Source organism: Globicephala melas, chromosome 8, assembly GCF_963455315.2.
Source record: "Globicephala melas chromosome 8, mGloMel1.2, whole genome shotgun sequence".
Taxonomy (NCBI): domain Eukaryota; kingdom Metazoa; phylum Chordata; class Mammalia; order Artiodactyla; family Delphinidae; genus Globicephala; species Globicephala melas.
The window spans coordinates 83,769,753-83,793,516 of NC_083321.1; the positions used below are offsets into that span (position 1 = coordinate 83,769,753).

Genomic DNA, 23,764 nt, shown 5'->3' on the forward strand with positions numbered 1-23,764 from the left:
GGTTCCTTGGTCCTCACGCAGGAGGTCGAAGAAGGAACCCTTTTGGGCGCGAATATGTCAGTTTTATAGGTTCCCACTTCCCCGTATGTAAATTATAGATTTGGTTGTGTTCTCCTGCTGATTGGTCCCGGCTTAGGCTCGGACCAGAGAGGGAACTTGTCCCCAGCTGCCTGATTGGTCTTTGACAGACACCTTTTTTACATTTTGTTATCTCCCCTCCTTCTCGGAAGGGGGCCGGACATCCTGGAAATTCACCCATTGTCTAAGAAGCCCCTATTGTCTGGAGAGTTCTTAATCATTAGCTGGAACAATGTCCCTCGAGTCCCACAGGATATTTGAAACTGTTTTCAAAAGTAGTCATAAGTTCACAGCGTGATCATAGGAATAGTACTGTCATAGGATAGTAGCCCCCTCCAAACCATATGCTCTGAACTGCACATTGTATTTTACCCTTGCAGTATTTACCACAACTCCAATTAAGCAACATTTGGTTCGTATAACTATGCTTAATATCTAGCTCCCTTATTAGACTATAAACTCCAAGAGGGCAGAGGTCTTGTCTGTCTCATTTAATCCTATATTTCCAGTGCCTAGTACATAATAGGTACTCAAACAAGTATTAAATACTTAATTGGATTCTTTAAGCAGGGTCATTAATTTATGAATTAATTCAATTGTTATAGCACAGTTTGTCACCTAACTTTTTTTTTATGGTACATAAAGTTGGTTATAATTCAATCAACTTACACTTTAAATTAAGCAGTAGAGTTGGACTAGGGTTGAAGACAACCCAGTTTCACTGGAAAAGGGAACCATAATTATATAAAGTTTATTCCGGACTAGGCCTTTTCTCTGACCCAGCTGTGACCTTGACCAGAGAGAAGCCTCCATTTTCCCATCTGTAGAACAAAGATGACCTCTAAGAGTCATCCCTATGTTGACAATCTGGCAGGACATTACAGGCCTAGTGGCTCTGAATCCTTGTTCTACCACGTAGTCATTGTTTAATCATGCCTAGATTACTCTCTAATATAATCACTGTAAAATGTGGGGTAACTAGGTGGCATGATTGTGCTGATTTAATGAGATAGTACAAAAGTTTTCTAAATTACCCTTCTCCTTCTATTCACTACACAGTAGTCAGAATGATCATGTTGGAATGGGAGTTTGATCATACCACTCCCTCTTCACAAGCCTGCAATGAGAAGCCTGCAATGATTGCCCATCTCACTCAGAATAAAAGCCTGTCTTTACTGTGGTCCACGAGGCCCTATAAGCCCTTATGCTCTTCTTACTCTCTGCTCTGAACATACCAACCTTCTTACTGTTCCTCTGACACTCTGGGCAACTTGCCACCTGTGTTTCCCCCTATTTGGAATGCTCTTCTCCTGCATATGTCCTGGTCTTCTCCCTTATCTCTTTCAAGTCTTTTTGCTCAAATGCCATCTTCTCAGTGAGACCTACTTGGATCCCTCTATTTAAAACTGCAAACTAGGGACTTCCCTAGTGATGCGGTGGTTAAGAATCCGCCTGCCATTGCAACGGACATGGTTTGATCCCTGGTCCGGGAAGATCCCACATGCCTTGGAGCAACTAAGCCCATGTGCCACAACTACTGAGCCTGTGCTCTAGAGCCCTCGGGCCACAACTACTGAAGCCCACGTGCCTAGAGCGCGTGCTCTGCAACAAGAGGAGCCACTGCAATGAGAAACCCGCGCACCACAATGAAAAGTAGTCCCTGCTCGCCGCAACTAGAGAAAGACCGCGCGCAGCAACAAGACCCAATGCAGCCAAAAAAAAAAAAAACAAAAAAAAAAACACTGCAAACGTCATTACTTTTGCCTGCTTTATTTTACCCTATAGCTCTTATTTATCTCTGTACTTCTGTTACTTATTTCTAATATATTATGTGTCAATGAACACAGTTTGGAAACGTGTATAATACTAGATATATTCTATATCTATATAGGTTCTATATATAGAGTATATTTTCTTTCTTCTCCTAGTGGTTTGAGGTCTGAAGGGATAAAGCTTAGGGGTTTATGGCTTAGGATATTCTAGGATAATGTGCCTTCAGGTAATCCAAGATTTATATTCATTACCTGAATAACCTCTTATAGATTATTTCACTGCCAGGCACTCTTGAGTAGAAATATTAATAGTTAACATTTTCGTGCATGCATTCATTCATTCATGCAAACAAATATTTAGTGGGTGCCTTCTATGTGCCCTTTCTTCTTGAAGACAGCTAGTACAAGCATTTCATTCGGGAATCCCCCGAGGCGGGGGGATGAGGGAATACGTCTAGTCCCGCCAGCAGAGGGCGTGCTTTCGCACTCTCCGCAGCCTCCCGGACCACAAGGCTTTCAGGCTCCCACGCTCGCTCCCTAGCGCGGCCCCGCCCGCCGCATCACGTGACTCGGCCACCGAACCAGAGCTGCAGGGCCCAAGCCGGGCTAAGTTCGTTGCCGGTGGCCTCTGCGGGTGCAACCACAAAGGGTAATCCGAAGGAGTGGGGGGGCTCGCGAAGTCGATGCTTCCTCTTCCAATTCAGATCGGCTCCCGTTACCTTCTCACCATTCGCCGTTGCTATCTTCCTGAGCGTTTGCATGAGCTCTTTCGTCTGGGGAGGCTCCGGTGACCATGTAGGGGGGAAAAGTGAGGAAGCTCCAGGTGCCTGGGACTAGGTCACCGCTGTTGGCACGCTGCCCCGGCTCCCCCCACATCTCCATTGCGGGCCGGTGGCCCCGTCAGCCCAGGTGGAAACTCCGGCCTGCAGTTGTGGCCTGGCAAGGAGCGCCACGAAATCTCGCGCCGTCTCGCGAGAGTCTAAGTTGAAGGAACATGGCGACGTCTAATCTGTTAAAGGTAAGACCCTCAGTCCAGCTTGGTTTTTACCCTGGGGGCGCTGGGTTCAGCTCTTAGGGAATGGCTCGGCCCAGGTTCAGCGGCAAAATGTGGGAGTGTTCAGGGATTGCCTACCGGAAGGGAAGCCAGGGAGGCTACCGCCGAGGACCGGAACGCGGGTCTCCGGCCTTGGGGTGGAGAGGCTCTGGTTGTCCCTCTTGCCGGTTGACCGGTGTGTGAAAGGCCCTGCCGAGGGCTGGAGGGGAGCAGTGCTTTCAAGGGACCAGCTCTGGCCTGGGGCCGCAGAAGAAGGGTGGTGCCGGGTCCTGAAAGATAGGGCAGTTAGTATTCTTGGCGTCTCAGTTTCTTCTGAAGCGAGAGCCTAAGGCGCAAAGAAGGAAAATCCAAGAAAATGTTCCATAACAGGTTTTAATGACTGGACCCCCACCTCCTCAATTTCTGTTCTCATTCTGCCTGCATGAAACTACAAGTCAGACAGCAGTGCCTGTCACCTCACTCCCTCCCTTATCTGCATGCTACTCCTTCCCTCCTATCCTCCCTTTCTTAAGTTCATATTTTACCCTTTTTTCCTTAGGAAACTGTTCCTCAACCCCATTACAGCACACAACCAGATGATTACTGTGGAAGCACTACCATCGTTTTATGGGTTAGGATAGTTGCCTTATCAAAGAAAACGGTTAAATTTAGTTTTATGTATTTGGGATAGCAAGGGAGATGTAGGCCCAGAGAGGCAGATTCTCTACCATCAGTTAAAAAGTTTGGAGGAGAAGAAGGAAGACATGGCACTAGTTTCTGCTATGCTGTCTTTGTAATAGGAACCTTTTGCCTTAAAAGTATTGACTGAAATGGGGGTAGTGATTAGCTCAGGGAACACAAACACAAAGGATGAACTACTCCTTCCTCAAACCCATCATTAGGCCTTCAGACAGTGTGGATTGATAATAGAAAATAATAGAACAGAAAATAGAAACAGAAAAAAAATAGAAAAAAAAAAATAGAAAAATAATAGAACAGAAAATTTACTGTAACCTCACTCATATCTTCTTTAGACTACTACACTGTTAGCTACACTGTTAACTGTTTAATACATGGGACTGTCTCCTAAAATGTAGACCTAATTTTACTAATTTAAGAGGCAATATATCTTTTAAAAGGGGAAGGACCTAGAACTTGACTGAATTTCTGCCACTTAGAAGCTGTATGACTTTGGGCAAGTTTCTAAACCTCTGCGTGCCTGAGCTTCTTCATCAATACAGTGGCATTATCAATAGCACCTATTTCATAGAAGCATTGTGAAGATTGAGTTAATATATGTAAAATCTTAAAACAGTGACTGGAACTTAATTAGCACCCAATAAACATAAATTGCTAGAGTTACTATTTCTGCTGCTTCTCTAAGAAAACAAATTCATGGGAATTGAGTAACCCACTCTCTACTCTTCTTTTATAACAGTATAGCAAAGCTCTAATGTGTTAATTCAGAAAGAAAACTTTAACTTGTTAATTCAGAAAGACTCCTGTTAATGCATCTGTGTATTTACATAAGCAGTAGTGTATGTTATTAATTGAAATGTGTTTAAGAAGTAATTGAATTCCTTATTCTTTGTGAATTTTTGACTTGTTGATTACCTGGATATAAAGCAAGGTCTTTTTTCCTCCCAGATTTCTCTCTCAGAAAAGAGTGAGTCACTTTATTCTACTCCATACAAAGCCTTACAAAGGATTGTTTGGAGGAGATATAAGTCTGAAGCTACTTCAGTCAATACTAGTAAGTGGTTACCTAGTAGAGATTGTGAATCGACATCTATAGCACACACCTACCTATAGAATGAAAAAACTGCCTGAATGTCTAGAAATCGGCACTTAGGACTTAGGTTAAAAAGATCGTAATTCAAGCAGTTCTGTAACTCAAATAACTTTTATAAATGAAAGGAAAGTGATAACGCTTTGACAAACTGGTAAAAGACTCAGTCTCTTTAGTGAACATGAAGAGATGCCAAAGATACACTGGAAAATTTTCAGCAAAATTATTTAATGAAGTGTTAAAAAGGGGGAAAAAGAATTTCTAAATATTTTATATAGTATGTGATTTTAAATATGTACGACTAACATAATAAAATGGATATTATAAGTAGACATTTGATTCTTTTATCTGTATCACCAAAAGTTTATGTATTCAAGGTGGCCAGAAAACCTTTTGTATTTCTTTTTTCTCTCCTCATTGCGGGGGTGGGAGGCTGGAGGGGAATTGCCTTGTGTTTATACATTTAGAAGTAGTTAATTAAAAAGTGGGGAAGTTTGTCTTCTTGGAGAAATGCAGTAAGATCCTAACAGAATTCATAGGATCATTTAAATTCAAGTCTGGAGGAGGGTGTGTGAGAGGAATGGAGTGGGAGTTTGGGGTTAGCAGATGCAAACTAGTATATAGAGAATGGATAAACAGCAAGGTGCTACTATATAGCACAGGAAACTATTCAATATCCTATGATAAACCATAATGGAAAAGAATATAAAAAAGAATGTGTGTGTGTGTATGTGTATGTGTCTGTGTCTGTGTGTGTGTGTGTGTATATATATATATATATATATATAAAAGTGAATCACTGCTGTACAGTAGAAATGAACACATTGTAAATCAACTGTACTTCAATTTAAATAAATAAATAAATTCAAGTCTGGTAGTACCTTGAATAGAGATAGAGCTGGCTGGGGAGTGGCCAACTTAGCCTCATTTCCTTTTTTGACAGGATTAATAGGTTAGTTCATTAGACAAATGCCTTAGACATTGCGCGGTTAGATTTCATCAGAGCATATTTGACAGAATTATCATGTCTTATGGTCAAAATGGAGGGATGTGGGCTAGATGAGAATACAGTTTGAATTTGATTATCAGGTAAACAGCTGTACCTGAAGAATGATGAGTAATAAATCATCAACCCTGAAGGGAGGCCTTTAGTGTCCTGCTGAAAAAATATGTCCTCTTCCTGTGTACCAGTAACCTGGTTGGAGTTAAGTTTATTGAATTTGTGGATGAAGAGTTCGAAGGGATAGCTAATAAGTTTATGAAAGATAACAAGGTTCAGAACTTTGCTGTGAAACTTGAAAGTCAGAACACAATGCGATAAAAACCACCTACTTATTTCATATTGGAATTTGATTGTAATAATAATTATATTTACTAACGTAAGTGGGCTATTGCTGGGTTTTGGAAATCTTTTGGATATACAAATATTTGTGTTGTACAATTTTACATATACAGTTATCAGTTGCTTGGGGGTTTATATCTCCCCAAACCTTTCAATATTACTACTTTAAGTTTGCTGTTTTAACATATAATTCTCCTTGTTCCTTTACTTTTGCCGTTACCACCTAGGCCTTCAGTGCACATTTTCTTCATTTCCAAGTGATTATCCTATTCCAAATAGCTGTTGTTGAAATCTTATTTTGTTAAACCTAACCCTGTTTAATTCTTAGCACATTACTTTATCCAGCTGTTTGAATGCCCTTAACTTTCTTGGTCAATAATACCACAACCTTTTCTAGTTTCCCCTATATTCTCCTCTTTTCCAAGGCACCTGCTACATTGCCTGCTTCCACTTGTTCTTGTTCAGCCTTCTTTTTCCCCCCAGGACTTAGCAGCATGTCTCCTGTTATTTTGTTTCAGTCTCCTTTATTCTCACTTCTATGAGGATAAGAAAGTTCACCTATCCCCCTCATATAAACTTAACCTGTACTCTGCTTTGGCTTCAAACCTCTGCCCTTTTCTCTCTTTCCATTCACTGTCATAGTTCTTAGAAAAGCAGCCTCCAATTGCTTCTTTTATAATTCTTCACCTTTTTCCTTAATTTATTATGACTTGGCTCTCCCCGTACCCCCACCCAATTATATTAAAACTGTCAGTCTCAGGATCACTGGCAACCTCCTGATTGCCAAAGGAGATTCTCCCTGGATACATTCATCCTCTATTCTGATATTGTTGCTTGCTTGCTACTTAATGCTTCCCTTTTGGTTTTATGCCATTCTCTACTTGGTTTCCTATCTCTCAAATCTCATGTGTTTTTCACCTCTCCTCCCCAGTATAATTATTTCTCAGGATTTAATCTTCATCCTTTTTCTGTCTTTGTACTTTTTTTTTTCTGGGTCAGTCTTAACTCCCATGATTTCACTATTTTTATCTCTTAACTCTGATCTGAGGACTAGACCAAAACACAATGCTGACCATATCACTTTCCAACTCATTTTTTAAAAAACTACTTATCTATTTGGTTGCGCTGGGTCTAAATTGCAGCAGGCAGGCTTGCTCCTTAGTTGCGGCTCCAGGGCTCCTTAATTGCAGCTTGCCAGCTTTTTAGTTGCAGCACGTGGGCTCCTTAGTTGTGGCATGCATGTGGGATCTAGTTCCCTGACCAGGGATCGAACCTGGGCCCCCTGCATTCGGAGTGGATTCTTATCCACTGCACCACCAGGGAAGTCCTGCTCATATACCTTTGATAGTTCAAGTTCTTTGAGATCTTTCTAGCTGTGTCTTCTCCCTAATACCTCTCTCCTCCCTCTCCCCCACTCCTCTCTCTCTCTTTCTCTCTCTTTCTCTCTCTCTCTCTCTCTCTCACACACACACACACACACACACACGCACACACGCACACACGCACGCACACACGCACACACACACCCTTACCCCTCCCTCTACCTGGCTAGTTACTTCTTGATTTACTGCATACCAGAGTCTTCAAGACTTTTTGTTTGTTGTTTCGTTGTTTTTTTTTTTTTAATATTTATTTATGGGCACATGGGCTTTCCTCTAGTTGCGGTGTGTCAGTTTTCTCTCTCTAGTTGTGGTGCATGGGCTCCAGGGCACGTAGGCTCTGTAGTTGTGGCACGCAAGCTCTCTTGTGTGAGCTCAGTAGTTGTGGTGTGTGGGCTTAGTCGCCCTGTGGCATGTGGGATCTTAGTTCCCCGACCAGGTATCGAACCTGTGTCCCCTGCATTGGAAGGCAGATTCTTTATCACTGGACCACCAGGGAAGTCCCTCTTTGCTGTTTCTCCTGTCAGGAATCCCCCCTCTCAGTATTACCCTGTCAAAATCCTATTTAGTCATCAAGACCCAGCCTAGATACCTCCTTTCTTCGTCTTTTTTTTTTTAATTTTTAAAATATGTATTTATTTATTTGGCTGTGCCGGGTCTTAGTTGTGGCATACAGAATCTCCGTTGCCGTGTGCAAGATCTTTAGTGTCAGCATGCGGGATCTAGTTCCCTGAGCAGAGATTGAACCTGGGCACCTTGCATTGGGAGCGCAGAGTCTTAACTGCTGAACCACCAGGGAAGTCCCCCTCCTTTCTTTTTAGTGTTCTCATTTGGAATTTAATTGTTGCTTACTCTGCACAGGCATAGCACTGCATCAATCTATTCTAGCACTTAACATTTTTTAAAATTTAGTTAATTAATTTATTTATGACTGTGTTGGGTCTTCGTTTCTGTGCGAGGGCTTTCTCTAGCTGTGGCAAGCGGGGGCCACTCTTCATCGCGATGCGCGGGCCTCTCACTGTTGCGGCCTCTCTCGTTGCAGAGCACAAGCTCCAGACGCGTAGGCTCAGTAGTGTAGCACTTAACATTTTGCCTTCTGTATTAGTTACAGGATATGTTTACATATATATCTAACTCCCTTTCTAGATTGTAAGCAGTATTAGTTTAGGGACTTTATAATCTGTTGATGCTTTAACCATTTAGCACAGTGATTACTCGTGGTAGGTGCTCCATAAATGAGTGATAGTTGATTGAAAAGAGAAGTCTAGTGCATGCATTGTAGATGCTCAGTAAATGAGTGTTGATTGGTTAAAGGGAGGAATTTTCTGCCTTTATTCCCTTCTAAGTAGATCTAGAGAGGGGGAGAGAGGGGAGTAGAGGTATAAAACCAACCCACAAGGCAATCCAAACTTAAAACTGAAATATGGAGGACACTACTTTTTTCAGTGGAAACTTTTTTACCCTTTGAGAGGAAAGAAAATGGAAATACAAAGGAGTAGTTCAAAGTGTGTGTAGAATTTATTTTTTATTTAAATAATTTTATAGACACATGTGCAAGGCACCGGGATGCAAAGATAATGCAGAACAATGTCCATGCTCTTTGGGAATTATACTGCTACAGATACTAAAGGAGATAAAGTACTAATGATTTGTTTTAAGGCAAGAACTTTAGGAGTGCTGTGAGTTGTATTGGTCCCTCATAGACATAGGAGATCACTGCTGGTGGGATGATCAAGGAAAGTTTTATGGAGAAAGCATTAGAGCTGGATTTTGAAGAATGGGTAGACTTTTTGTAGGTGATGATTAGGGGAAAATTTGGTAGAACATGCTTGGCAAAGAATATGGATGTGATACCAAGATTTGAATAGTGTCAGTGAATGTGGTTAAGATACACAACTGGATAATTCTTTTTAATGTCTATTTAAACATAAATGAGAGCCTTATTTAGAACCCAACTTTTCATTGGGTTGATGGAAATTGCCCTTTTGAATGGACATCTAAGAGGAATGTGATCCTTAGGGCCACCTTCCTTCACTCCACTGGCCTGTCCTAGAGACCTGGTTACATTTGACACTCGCAGCCGAGGGAGAAAACCAATTCGAGGGTGTGTAGATTGGCCATCACTAGAGGTGGGAGTGGGAATAGAGGACTAAATCATCACTTACTATAAAACTGTGGTAAATATAAATGTGAAAATCTTTCATGTTCTGTGAAAATATAAATGAGTGAGCAGTTACCATAATCTGGAGGTGATACATGTAAATTAAAGCTACTAACAGGAAGTGGCAGTTTAAGGTACACTTTAGAGATCAGTCATTTATCAATGGATTAGAAGAGAGGAATTTCAGATTGCAGGAGGTTTTCAAGAGGACACTAGGCATCCATCTGGTGGACAGAGAAGAAGGGTGGAAAAGAGAGACAGACAGGTGTTTCTTATTAGGTATTTTGTTAGGGTCCTAGTGAACCTAAGTTGTATCACAGAAAGTCATGACTCTTGCCTTGGTATAGTGATAGAGTAAATTGGTGCCTTATAGGCTCTGTAAACAAGTAAACAAGTTACAGCTCAGGTTAAAACGTTGGTCATTATACATGGAGTACATAGAGGTAAGTAACATCAAGGATATTTGATCTGTATAACTGGGCTTGTTCATTCCACAGATACATTAGTATCCACTCTGTGCTGAATCCTATTCTAAGTGTCAGTGATACAGCAGTGAATAAGACAGACAAGGTCCCTAGTGTTTGGAGCTTATATGCTAATGCATAAGTACTAACACCAGAGAAATAAGTTAACACATTGGGAAGTTTTTATAGTAATGAGGTCTGTGATGAAAACAGTATAATCAAGAGTGCTCAGAAGATGGTGCCACTATTTTACTTACTTATTTACAGCAGAAAATAATTTTTTCCCCTAAATACAGCTTTCAATTATGTTCTGTTGAATTTTCCTTCCCTGCTATTTGATGACATTTCAGCCAGATCCCATAGTTTTCCGTTTTTTTTTTTTTAAGTACTGTTTAGGGAATTTCCTGGAGGTCCAGAGGTTAGGACTCCATACTTCCACTGCGGGGGGGCTCGGGTTCGATCCCTGGCTGGGGAACTAAGATCCTGCAAGCCAAGCGGTGCAGCCAAAAATTTAAAAAAGTACTGTTTAGTCTGAATTAAAATTTCATTCTCATAGCCAATCAAAGTAACTGTCCTACCTGCTCAAGACCTTGGCTCTGGATCTGCAGAAAGGAAAAGGGAATGACATTCTTCTTAAGTTGACTTGGGAAGGCTTCTCTGAGATGACAGTAACACTGAGACCCAAATGATTTGCTTTCTAGGCAAAGGTCTGAGGTGCAGTGGTGAGCTTGGCATATTTGAGTAACACCTTTAAAAGGGTGGTGTGGCTGGAACATATTGAGAATTGCCAGTATTCGAATATATACTGTAGTTTTGTGGTTCTTTTGTTTAATGGGGATTGCAAATGTGGTTTTTGTTTTTTGTTTTTTGTGGTACACGGGCCTCTCACTGTTGTGGCCTCTCCCGTTGCGGAGCACAGGCTCCGGACGCGCAGGCTCAGCGACCATGGCTCACGGGCCCAGCCGCTCCACGGCATGTGGGATCCTCCTGGACCGGGGCATGAACCCATGTCCCCTGCATCAGCAGGCGGACCCTCAACCACTGCGCCACCAGGGAAGCCCTCTATTACTTTTAAAACATTTTGCAAGCCAGTAGGGTTTTCTGTTTCTCATGTGTTTATTTAAGCACTCCTATTTTTTAACATAGTACCAAATTTTATATTTATACATAAGCAGTTATACCTCTACTCTTTCTTGGGATCAGGTAACATGGAATTGTTGTAGATGAATTCATTGCTTGAAAAAGCAGTTTTGAATTTCAGTGGGAGGTGTGCAGATTTTTAAATCAATGATATATTCTAGAAAGATCTATATAGCATCTTTCATTACTGGCCTATAACACCTCCCTCCACTCCAATATATTACAAAAAATTATTTTTTTTCTGTAATTTACCTTCTTCCTAGTGCACGTTTATCTTTGAAACAACCACCAGGGCTATAAATAAGAGATTGTGGGACTTTACTGTCAAAATTGTTTTAGAACTGATACTTCTACTAGGGAATATTTTTCAGGTAAAGCTGAATGTAGTTTATTTGGGTCTGGGCAACCAACATGTTATATTAAGAGATCCTGATTTCTTTGTACTGATTAGAGCAGGGAAAGGGAGCTGAACCTTTGTTCACCTGTTTTTCTTTTCATTTTTCTTTACCGTTTTTATCCTCTCCTAATTGTTGGTGAGAAACTTTACACTGATTTTTTTTTTTTTAATATTTATTTATTTATTTTGGCTTCGCTGGGTCTTAATTGTGTCTCGTGGGATCTTCGTCGTGGCATGCAGGATCTTTTTAGTTGTGGCATGTGGACTCTTAGTTGCAGCATGCATGTGGGATCTAGTTCCCTGACCAGGGATCAAGCCCAGGCCCCCTGCATGGGGAGCTTAGAGTCTTAACCACTGGACCACCAGGGAAGTTCCTACACTTTTTTTTTTCCCCTCAGCCCTCGGGGTTTTACATTAAGTAAAAAGCAATTCAGTAGTAGGTAAGCTTTTATCTTATTTAAAATAAGGAAAGAAGAAGGGAGAACGCAGGGAAAAAGAAATGAACCCCAAGAGTTACAACTTCAACATTTGCTTTTATTTGACAGTACATCCAAAATGCATCACCTCTTATAAACCATCCAACTCAAATGCATTATTCCCCTGGCATTTTTTTTCTATGGTCAGTGATTCCACCAGCCATTCATTCAAGTCAGAAATCTGAGAGCCATGTTGTATTATCCAACAGGCAGAGCAAGCATGTGTCCATTATCCACAATTTAAGAAATACTGTACTGGAAAGTGAATTACTTGAGGACCTTTCATTTATGTGTCCCAGTGACTAGCATAATTCTTCATGTACAGCAGTTAGTCAGATGTTTGTTGAATGAATAAGTGTAGTAATGAATGATTAAGAATCCCACCCCCAAAATAAGTTCAAACTCTTTCATTAGTAGTTATTTTTTGTCCTTAAAATTAGTTGTTTGGGTTTTTAAAAGTACAAGCATTGTCAGAATTTGTTAAAAAATTTTTTTTACCTCTATAAAAGAATCCTAAAAGCTTTTTTTTTTGACTCATTTATGGGTCAAAAGAAACCTAAAAGTTTTAAAGGGAAGTGGAATGTGAAATTTTTCATTTCAGTGGAAAAATGTGTCCTCCCACTCCCCCACTACGTTTAAAGAGAAATATGTCTTTTATGTAGTGATGCTTCCACCTTATGGCTTCTAGATAATTGCCACTAAATTTTTATAATCATAGATTTTTTTTTTTCCTTCAGTTTATAAGCCTGATGAGGTGAAGCCAAGGGCTGGATCTGGCCCATAGGTTAGAAGTCCTACCATTCCTCTTCCAGGAAAGGTCCAGGGAGTATTTAAGAATGTGGCTGTAACAGAACTAAACTGCTTGGATTTGACCCCTTGCCCTGCCACTTACTGCTTGTAACCTTAGGGAAGTAACCTAACCTAATTACAGTGTACAGTTTTTTCACCTCTTAAATGATAATAATGTCACCTAACACATAGGGTAGTTGTAAAGATTAAATAAATTAATATTTGTAGGTATATATTTAGAATAGAACCTGACACATAATTGGCAATCAGATGTTATAAGGTAAAACGATAAAAGTGATGGAGTGATCTATACTGAAGTTAAATAATAGAGGGTATAAATAGCTGAACTCATTTTATCACAGATCTCAAATGTTTGAACTACCCTTGGAAATGTAAAGGAAACTATTTAAAGATAAAAGGAAATGCTCTTTTGTACCACATTTATCACATGTACAAAATTTATTGGTTTCTATAACCCCGAATTAGCCAAATGCCATATATTTGTAATGAAAGAAATAGTAGAAAGTCTTGCAGTGGAATAATTAAGCAAAAATGTAATCAGAAATTTTTTATCATTCCAGTTTCAAGCATCCTACTCTGATTACCCTCTCCTGTTTTTCTAACTCATTCTAGTGCTTTTATTCTGATCATCCAGCTCCACTATGGTCTCCAACTCATTGATTCTGCCTCATTGTTTAATGTCTGAAATCTCTGGGTTTATAGTTTTCATCAAATTAGGAAACATTTTAGCCTTTATTTCTTCAAATATTCTCTGAATCCCAAGATTCCGGTTATATGTAGATGAGGTCATTTGATGTTGTCTCACAGCTCACTGATATTCTTTTTATTTTTAATTTTATTTATTTATTTATTGACATATAGTTGATTTGTAATGTTGCTTTAGTTTCAGGTGTACAGCACAATGATTCAGTTATATATATTCTTTTCCAGATTCTTTTCCCTTATAGGTTATTACAAAATATGGAGTATAGTTACCTGTACTATAAAGTAGGTCTTTGTTGGTTATCTGTTTTATTTATAGTAGTGTGTATGTGTTAATCCCGAACTCCTAATTTATCCCTCCCTAATACTTGTTTTTAAACAACTTTTGTTTCTGTGATGTTCATGCTTTCTGCTATTTTCTTAAATGTGTGGAGTGTATTCATAATAGCTAGTTTAACATCATTGTCTACTAAAACTATCATCCACGTCATTTCTGGGTCAGTTTCCTTTGTTTGGTTTTTCTCTTGATGGTGAGTTTATATTTTCCTGCTTCTTTGCCTGCTTGATAAGTTTTGATTGGATGCCAGACGTGTGTTTTATGTTTTAGGGGCTGGATTTTTAAAATTTCCTTTAAATATTTTGGCTGTGACACAGTTAAGTTACTTGGACTCAGTTTGATCCTTCTGAAGATTGCTTTTAAAGTTAGAGTGGGTCCAAACAGCATCGAAGGTACGGCTACTTTGGTGTCATTATAGATGCAATACCTTTCTGAAGACTGCCAGATGCCTAGCATATTAAGGAGTGTTTCCACTCTGGCTGGCAGAACGTGAACTATTACTAGCCCTGTGTGGACTCTGGTGATTGTTTTGTCTACTCCTTTCAAATGATTATTTCCCCAGTCTCTGATAGTTTTCTCACTCACATGTATAGGTCAATATTTAATAGTCAGAGGCTTGAGTGGAGTCCTCTACATATCTCCAGAACTCCCTGTGTGTGCAGTTCCCTTTTTTCTGATACTCTGTGCCACACATTTTCATCACCTTGGCCTCCCCAAACTCTGAACTCTTGTCTCCTAAACTTAGTGAAACCACCAGGCTGTTTGGGGTCCTTCTGCTTATGCTCAGTCCTGGAAACTCTAGGCAGTATGCTTGGGCATTTGTAGGGCTCACCTCATTTGTTTATCTTTTCTCAGGAAACACTGTCCTGTACTCCCCTTTGGTTTTCCAGTTGTTCAAGCAGGAGGAGAAATCTGGCACCTGTTATTCTATCCTGGTTGGAAGCAGAGGGCTCTGTCTTTCATCATCCTGTTGTCCTTTCTCTTCCCCTTACCCAGCATAAATTCTCTGTTCAATCATTATAATCTCTTCCTGGAATACACTTTTGACTCCTTTGCTCCTCTCTTGTTTCACTGGGGAAAACCACAACCCTGGATCCACCTCTTCACCTTTTAGTGCCATCTATGCAGTTGAATGTTGCAGGAGAAAAAGATACACACATGCTATTTTCACTTTAAATTCATGACCACAAACTATAATTGAGCCCAGTCACACTGTACTTCCATAGTCATTTATTCTTCCACTTTCCTAGATGTCTGTTTCACATCTTTTCTCTCAAAATTTTGGCACCTCCTCCCCCATCTTCCACGGCATTTTCCTTATTTCCATATCACTAAGAAGCTGAAGCAATCAAAAAGGAACTTCTCACAGTGGTGTGGTGCCACATCTACCCTCCTACCCACATCTGCACGTACCATGTACTTTGCCTTCTCTTAGCATATAGTCACTTCCTCCATCTGTGCATTAGATTCCATTCCCTTTTGCCTGTCCAGGGCATTTAAAATTCTCCAACAATTTCCTTCTTTTCTCCTACATCATCAGTATTATATCTTGGAACATACTTATCAGTATACAAACATACTGTATTCCATCTAGATGGGTGGGATGGGGGAGGGAGGTCCAAGAGGGAGGGGATATATGTATACATATAGCTGATTCACTTCACTGTACAGCAGAAAATAACACAACATTGTAAAGCAATTATACTCCAATAAAAAAATTTTTTTTTTTGATTCCCTCTTACCCTATCAGTTATCATGCTGTTTCTGTGCTCCTTTTTTTTTTTTTTTGCAGTACGGGGGCCTCTCACTGTTGTGGCCTCTTCCGTTGCGGAGCACAGGCTCCGGACGCGCAGGCCCAGCGGCCATGGCTCACGGGCCCAGCCGCTCTGCGGCACGCGGGATCCTCCCGGATCGGGGCACGAACCCGTGTCCCCTGCATCGGCAGGCGGACTCCCAACCACTGCGCCACCAGGGAAGCCCAGGGAGCTACTCTTCATTGCGGTGCGTGGGCTTCTCATTGCGGTGGCTTCTTTTATTGCGGAGCACGAGCTCGAGGCACGCGGGCTCAGTAGTTGTGGCACATGGGCTTAATTGCTCCGTGGCATGTGGGATCTTCCCGGACCAGGGCTCAAACACGTGTCCCCTGCATTGGCAGGCGGATTCTTAACCACTGCGCCGCCAGGGAAGTCCGAGCGAGTTTTATATATAGAATGTTAGAAGAGGCAATACAGAAATAAGGCATGATTGGCTAGGAGGTCAGGGATTTCCTTATAAGGTAAGCAGGTCCTATTTTTTAGGTAAGGTTAGCTAGCTAAAACTGAGTTAGAGGATTGTGATTGGTGTTATGTTTCCTTGACAGTGAGGTGTTTCCCATATGTGCAGGCTGATTTAAGTTTAGATTTTTGATGTGGGCTGAGCCAATGGGGTGGCCTCTGTTTTGCTGTTCCAATATACAAATTAACTTTACTAGACAAAAACCTTAGAGTCAGGCTTTATTCCTTTCTCTCATCCCAGATGCCTGCTGTCAGGAAATCTTGTTAGCACTACCTTTAAAACATATAAAATCTAATTACTACTCACTACCACCCTGGTCCATGTCACTATTATTTCTAACCTTGCCTCCTACACTCAGGTTTAACACTTGCCCCTTTAATGTATTCTCAGCATAGCAATCAGGAAGATTTAAAAATATAAGTCAGATCGTGTCACTTCTTGCTCAGAATTTTTTAATGGTTCCCTATCTCACTTATGGTAGAAGCCGAACTTTTTACAATGGCAAGGCCCTACAAGATCCGGCCCTACGTTGCTTCCCTGACCTCATCCACTCTCTCCTCTGTCCTTATTTTGCTCTACTTTGAATACATCAGGCATGCTTCTACCGTAGGGTCTTTGCAATGGCTGCTTCCTCTGCCTGGAATAGTCTTCTCCCAGTTATCCCCCATGTCAATCTCCCATCAGCTGTGTGTTTGAGAAGAAGAGTGCCTCTGAGGGAATTAGTTGTGCTGTAAAAGGTGAAGGATAGAGGGACAAGGATATGGCAAATGTTGAAATCCTATTGGTGAAAGAGAGCCAGTGGGTGAGATAATCTTAGACTTATTAGCTATTCTGAGTGGTAATGAAAGACTTAAGCAGAAGAGACTTGTAGCACATCAGTAAAGATGAGGCAGCCGTTAGTTAGCCATTGGAAAAATTCATAAATCAGGGTTTGTAATTTGAAGGTGTCTTCGCCTATTAATATCTTTTGTAGATAGTAGGTTTGGTGTCCTGCTGCTTAGTTTTGATTTAATTATATGCTTTTCATTTTAACAGAGAATAGGTCAAAGAACTGCTTGAACATCGTTTCTGGAATCTATTATAAAAGCTTAATAGGAAAAATTCAATTATTTAGTTTCTCCTTTAACTGAGTATTAGAGGAAAATGTTTCTGTAGTTAATCTTGTATGTTTCATCAAATAAGAGACAGTGTTTCCTGTCATTTTACCATAGCTGATAGATTTCAGAGCCTAACCAGTATTTATCTCATACCTGTTTAGTCTTCTGTACCTTTTTGATTATTTATTTATTTATTTAGGTCTCTCACTGTTGCGGCCTCTCCCATTGCGGAGCACAGGCTCTGGATGCGTAGGCTCAGCGGCCATGGCTCACGGGCCTAGCCGCTCCGCGGCATTTGGGATCTTCCCAGACCAGGGCATGAACCCGTGTCCCCTGCATCAGCAGGCGGACTCTCAACCACTGCGCCACCAGGGAAGCCCCTATTTTTTATTTTTTTAAAAATAAATTTATTTATTTATTTTTGGCAGTGCTGGGTCTTTGCTGCTGCGCGAGGGCTTTCTCTAGTTGCAGCAAGTGGGGGCTACTCTTCGTTGTGGCATGCGGGCTTCTCATTCTGGTGACCTCTCTTGCTGCGGAGGATGGGGTCTAGGCGTGTGGGCTTGCTTCAGTAGTCGTGGCTCACAGGCTTTAGAACGCAGGCTCAGTAGTTGTGGCGCACGGGCTTAGTTGCTCTGCGGCATGTGGGATCTTCCCGGACCAGGGCTTGAACCTATGTCCCTTGCATTGGCAGGCAGATTCTTAACCACCAGGGAAGCCCCGTTTTTTATTTTTAATTGCAGGATTTACACTAAGTTTAATTTTGTAAGTTGCCAGAATCACTTATGGAAGTAGACCTATTTGACATTATAAAATATTCTCTTATTAAGAGGGTATTATGTTTCTCCATGTCATAGTCAAGAAAAGATTTGCATGTCCTTTCTGTGGTTCTTCCATATTTGTTTATTTGCACACCCTTTTCTCAGAGGGAAGAGTAAATGAAGAAATGATGGTTATAGGAAGATATTAACAGAAAAAGTGTAGCCAGCCATGATTAGTACACGAAGTATATACCATGGGATCTCAAATCTGACTGAATTCTCTTTAGCCAGCACTAAGGAAAGCAAAGTTACCTACATGATTCACTTAAGTTCATAAGGTAAAAACAAACTAGTTTTTCAAGGGAGAAGCACAGTTAATCCCAGTACTAAATTTTGAGTATCTCCCATGGGTCCCTATAATAAGAATACTTTGTGATAAAAGTAGGTACCTGGGGCAAGAAAGTACAGTAACTTTTAGGATCAGCTGTGTTTGTAGATGTAAGAAGTATCATTTGCTTTCACAAGAGTTTAATCTTAGTCAGTGGTTCTTAACCTTTTTGGGGTCATAGACCCTGTAACATTTTTATGTAGTTTTATTGTGAATTTGCTAAACATATAAATTCTGGACTCATCTCAAGAGATTCTGATCCAGCCAGCGTGTTGTAGGTTTTATAAAGGTATGTGTAAGCACCATCCTAGGTGATCCTGACGTAGGTTCTTGTTAGACCATATGTTTAGAAACTGCTTCTGGAATATAATTTCAGGGAGTTCGAACATTACATCAGTACATGGATCTTCTCTCATACGAGTGAACAACATTCTCAACTATTGTATGGTGAAAACAATAATGTGATTCATAGGGGTGTTTGGTGCTGCTGTATTAGAAAATTAACGATTTTTGTTGAAATTTATTGATCAAAGCAAGTCACATGGCCATACCTAACTTGAAAAGGAACAGTACTCATGAGTAACACATGTGGGGTGCCCCCCTTCTCTTTTTAGTAATGAATTGATTTTTTCCCCTTAATATTGAATCACTTTCACATCACTGAAATAAACATGCATGATTATGAGGTATTATTTGTTTAATTTACTAATATTTTTTAAAACTTTTGCATCTATATGTTCTAATTAGATTGGTCTACAGTTACCATTTCTTGTTCTCTCCTCACCAGTTTGGTATCAGGGTTTTGTTAGCATTATAAACTGAGATGAGTATCTTTCTGGTTTTTTTTCTTCCTCAACTTTCAGAGTTTATATGGATTTTTGATATACTTTTTGTGAAGAGTTTAGGGCACAGTCTCTACACACAAGATCACCCTCACTTCTGACATCAGCTGCAAATTTGGGAGGTTCCCAAAACCCTGAGGTTCAATAATTTGTTAGAAATATTCATAGATCTTAACTGAAAAACTGCTTTGCTCATGGTTATGGTTTATTAAGGGAAAGGATACAGATTAAGATCAGCTAAAGGAAGAAACAGTGTCCAGGAGGGTCAAACACAGAGCTTCCCTTGTCCTCTCTGGTGTTGTCAGGTCACCATTTCTCTCCTTTCCTCATTAAATGCCAGGGCACATAAGTACTGCCAGCTAGGGAAGCTCACACAACCTTTGGTGTCCAGAATTTTTATTAAGGCTTCATCATGTAGGCATTGCTCATGTGGATAATCTCAATCTCCAGGTTGATTGACCCAAACCCCTTACCCTAAGTCATACTGTTGCTATTTCTGGATTGGCCTGCTCCCTAAGACTATATGAGTTTGCCAGTCCCCTCCCTGAATCACATTGTTAGGTTATCCAGTATGACCCAAGGCCCCAGGCTAACAAAGACTCTCTTATCAGATATAACAGTCTTAGGGCCCAAGGATATTACCTACTAGAAGCCAAGGGCAAAGGGCAGACCGCTCTTTGGACAAGACCAAATTCTTTGCTACACACTTTCACATAACTGTCTTTTTTCTTTTATGGTTGTCTTCCTGTGATTCTTTGATACCAGATTAAGTTATAGGGATTCCTTGATGGAAAATTGGTTCTTTTGAATTTCTTTAGTTGTCTCTTATGAGATAAAAATAACAGACGCTTATTTAACTGCACTTAAATTACTTTTTTTTTTTTTTTTAAGAATAAAGGTTCTCTTCAGTTTGAAGACAAATGGGACTTCATGCGTCCAATTGTTTTGAAGCTTTTACGCCAGGAATCTGTTACAAAACAGCAGTGGTTTGATCTGTTTTCGTAAGTAATCCATTCATTCTACCTTTTTGATAACATAAAGGAAAATTTGGTGGCTATATTCAAATGGAATATTGGCTCCAGATTGGACTGTTTACCTGTTTGAAATTATTACTGATTGTGTTGGGGGTCCCCAAGACCACCCCTAGGTTCAGTGGTTTGCTCGGAGGACTCGTAGGACTGAACATAAAGTCATACTCACAGCTATGATTTATTACAGCTAAAGGATACAAAGCAAAATTAGCAAAGAGAAAGGTATATGGGGTCAAGTCTGGGGAACAGGCACAAACTTCCAAGAGTATTCTCCCAGTCGAGTCACACAGGATGCATTTAATTTCCCCAGCAACAAGATTGACAACATATGTGATATGCTGTCACCAAGAAGCTCTTTGGAGACTCAGTACCCAGGGTTTTTATTGGGGGCTGCTCACATAGGCAGCCTCTGCCTGGCATGTACCAAAATTCTAGACTCTCAGAAAGAGCGGTGTTCAGTGTAAACCATGTTGTTTGTACAAACAGGTTAGGCACAGTGAGCCATTCTCATCATTTCAGGAAAATTTTCTATCAGTGTAGGAAACTGTCAAACATTCAAGTTCTCAGATCCCAGCCAAACAGGCTTTTCTAAGGAATACAGTCTCAGATCTGTTATGTTAACTCTTAGCCTTTGGCCAGAATGTCTTTACAGCAAAACTATTACCAGTAGGACACCACCCCTGCCCCCATCCCCACCCCCATGTGCAGCAAGGTAAGACCAACTTGTAGTATTGATCTCAGTTATGCCTTTTAGAGGGCCTAAATTTAGTTAGTTAAAATAAATCCCGCCAACCATGAGGTTTATCTTAGAAAAGCAGGTGGCTTTCTCCTTCAGTTTCTGTATGGACCTTTTACATGGCCTGAGGCATCAATTCAGGCACAGCACAACTATGGCCATACAGTTGAATTCGACCTGAAAATTTTCCAGGGTTGAAGCAGTGTCATGATGGGGTACATACAAAAAGAAGTATAATTTCAGAGGACCCACATGGTACCCCTGGAAACAAAGAGTTTGCACTTTTTTAGGGTACTCCAAGCAAGGCATAAATTAGATAGTATGGGTTAACAGGGCCCTCACTGTGTCCTCCCATGGGGCCTTTCACTTTAGAGTTCTCAGTCTAGTTCATTTAATTCAGTTCAGGCCTTGTTTTCAGACGGACTACCTGAAGCCAATTAGTTCCAAACAGTTTGTTTATCCACGACACCATTTCATTTGCTTCATAGTGTGGATGACATTTAGAGGTGTTCTTTGTGGAAGGTGTAGGAATTGGGGCTGCTTGCAGCCGTCTCAGCGTACTGCTAGGTGTGATTGAAGTTCAGCATTCAGTTTGAATTCAAAGCACTAACAACAGCATGGAAAGCCAACACCAGGAGCTGGGAAAGCTTTCAAGAATACTTATGAAATACAAAAATCATTCATGTCCTTCTCCCTGGTGCCTCACCAGGTGCTGAGTTTTATTTTTTCTCCCTTATAAAATCAGTGTGCCCCATTCAGTAATGAAAGCTTTTCATTTTTTTCCCAATCACCCAGACCTGGAGGAGGAACAAAAACATTTTTACAGAAAAACGTTTTTATACAACTTAACTAGAAAGACATATGTTTAGGAATTGGTCTGGATGAAATCCCAAATTTTCAAAAATTTTCATAAGTTTACATCACACCCCCACCCCTTTTGTCCTGACCATTTACCTAGTGAGCAGCCTGGAAAAGATCAATTCCTTTCTGGAGATAGCTGTGTTTAATAATGAAGTTGGCTTACTAAGGTGTGTGTGCAAGGAAGGGTGATGCAAAGGTGAGGGAAAAAAAATCAGGTTATTAATTCATTGTTGAAAACTGCAACTAATCCGGAAAGCTGGACACAAGTCCGTAGCAGTGAAATATCACCGAGAGGGGATCATGAATCCAGTCTGTAAGGAGCGAGTATGCTTTCTCCCAACTTGCAGCTTTTAGCAGTAACCACAAGTTAGGAATGCACTTTAGGTCTGTATATCTGATACAGAGGCTATCAGCAGCTTGATTTCAGATGGCCCCGTCAGAGAATGAGTCCTTTTCTGTGGGCATCTGCAAGTGATTTAGATCTTCCAGCCAGAATCCATGACGTTTTCAGTTTACGGCTTCACAGAGGGTGTCTTAAATCTTCAACAGTCCACAAGTCAATGTCCTGTTCACTGAGCATATGCCTGCTTTAGTTCAGCACAGCTTGTGTTGGGGTTTAAATAGCCCAATGTCAGACAATATCAGGTTTCAGCTTAGAGTTAGATCCAAGCAATTAGGATTTGTGAATTCAGGATTCCGAAAAAGCCAGTGACTTTTCTCGAGCAGTGGCAAAGCCAAGATGCTGCAGACCAGTCGTGTTCTGAGTCCAAGTGACAAGACTTTTCTAATCCACTTTTATTTTGTCAGTCTTAGAGTTTAGATTAATCCACTCAGTAATATGCACATCATGCTGGAAAATCATCAGCCTTTCAGGGTCAGACATCTGATTTCATAAGAGCTCAGTAGCAACTAAAAACTGCTTTTTAAAACTCCAGAAGTGTATATCTATTTGGAAATTTCTTATGTTTTCATGTTGTCTCCCTTTTCTCTGAGATGGTAATAAGTAGAAATAATAGTATCCATTATGGAGATTTATTTATTCTGTTTCCAATACTCAAACAGTTCAAATTCTAATCCTTTCACCAGCAGTAAAAAGCAAGGAAATTGTGTCTCAGTAACTTTTAAAAAAATTTATTTATTTACATTTTATTTTTGGCTGCGTTGGGTCTTCATTGAGGCGAGCGGGGGCTACTCTTCATTGTGGTGTGTGGGCTTCTCCTTGTAGTGGCTTCTCTTGTTGCGGAGCTTGGGCTCTAGGCGTGCAGGCTTCAGTAGTTGTGGCTCTCAGGCTCTAGAGCGCAGGCTCAGTAGTTGTGGCGCATGGGCTTAGTTGCTCTGCAGCATGTGGAATCTTCCCGAATCAGGGCTGAAACCCGTGTCCCCTGCATTGGCAGGTGGATTCTTAACCACTGCGCCACCAGGGAAGTCTGTCACTAACTTTCTATTTTGCAACTTTTCCTGATTGATGTGATCCCTCTAGCATTTATGAAAGTACAAGCATATAATATTTTATATCTTTATTTATCATACATCCAGGTACAATAGCCAAAGAATACAAAGCCATCTTTAAAACTTTCCCTGCCTCTTTTTTCTTATTACAGATTTATTCAAACTCCTAGCAATAAATTTAGCATTTGCAATATTAACATTACAGTTGCTGGGAGATCCTGACCGGAATGTGGGAGGCATGGAGAGGTTGCTGAAGCAGCAGTAGTTAGGCTGAAGAAACACCTGGAATAGTTTCTTCTCCCTTGGTTATCTAAAACTTTCTCCAGCCCTGCGACCTAATGTAACTATTAATTCCTCCTGCTTGGAGGAGAGACCAGCAGAAACATTTAACATTTTTGGTCCACCCGAAAGCTTATGTTTGAGAACTTTTGGGCCTTTTCTCCTCTTA

At 40.6% G+C, this 23,764-nt stretch overlaps 1 protein-coding gene across 1 annotated transcript in view; it reads left to right on the plus strand.

The window, feature by feature from the left end:
* Positions 1-2,419: 2,419 nt before the first annotated feature.
* CUL5 (cullin 5) overlaps positions 2,420-23,764 on the plus strand; it is a 95,794-nt gene continuing 74,449 nt past the window's right edge. Inside the window, exons 1-2 of the mRNA XM_030836194.2 lie at positions 2,420-2,868; positions 20,131-20,240. Coding sequence (XP_030692054.1) covers positions 2,845-2,868; positions 20,131-20,240 — 134 coding nt within the window. The 5' untranslated portion in view covers positions 2,420-2,844. The remainder of the gene's footprint in view (positions 2,869-20,130; positions 20,241-23,764) is intronic.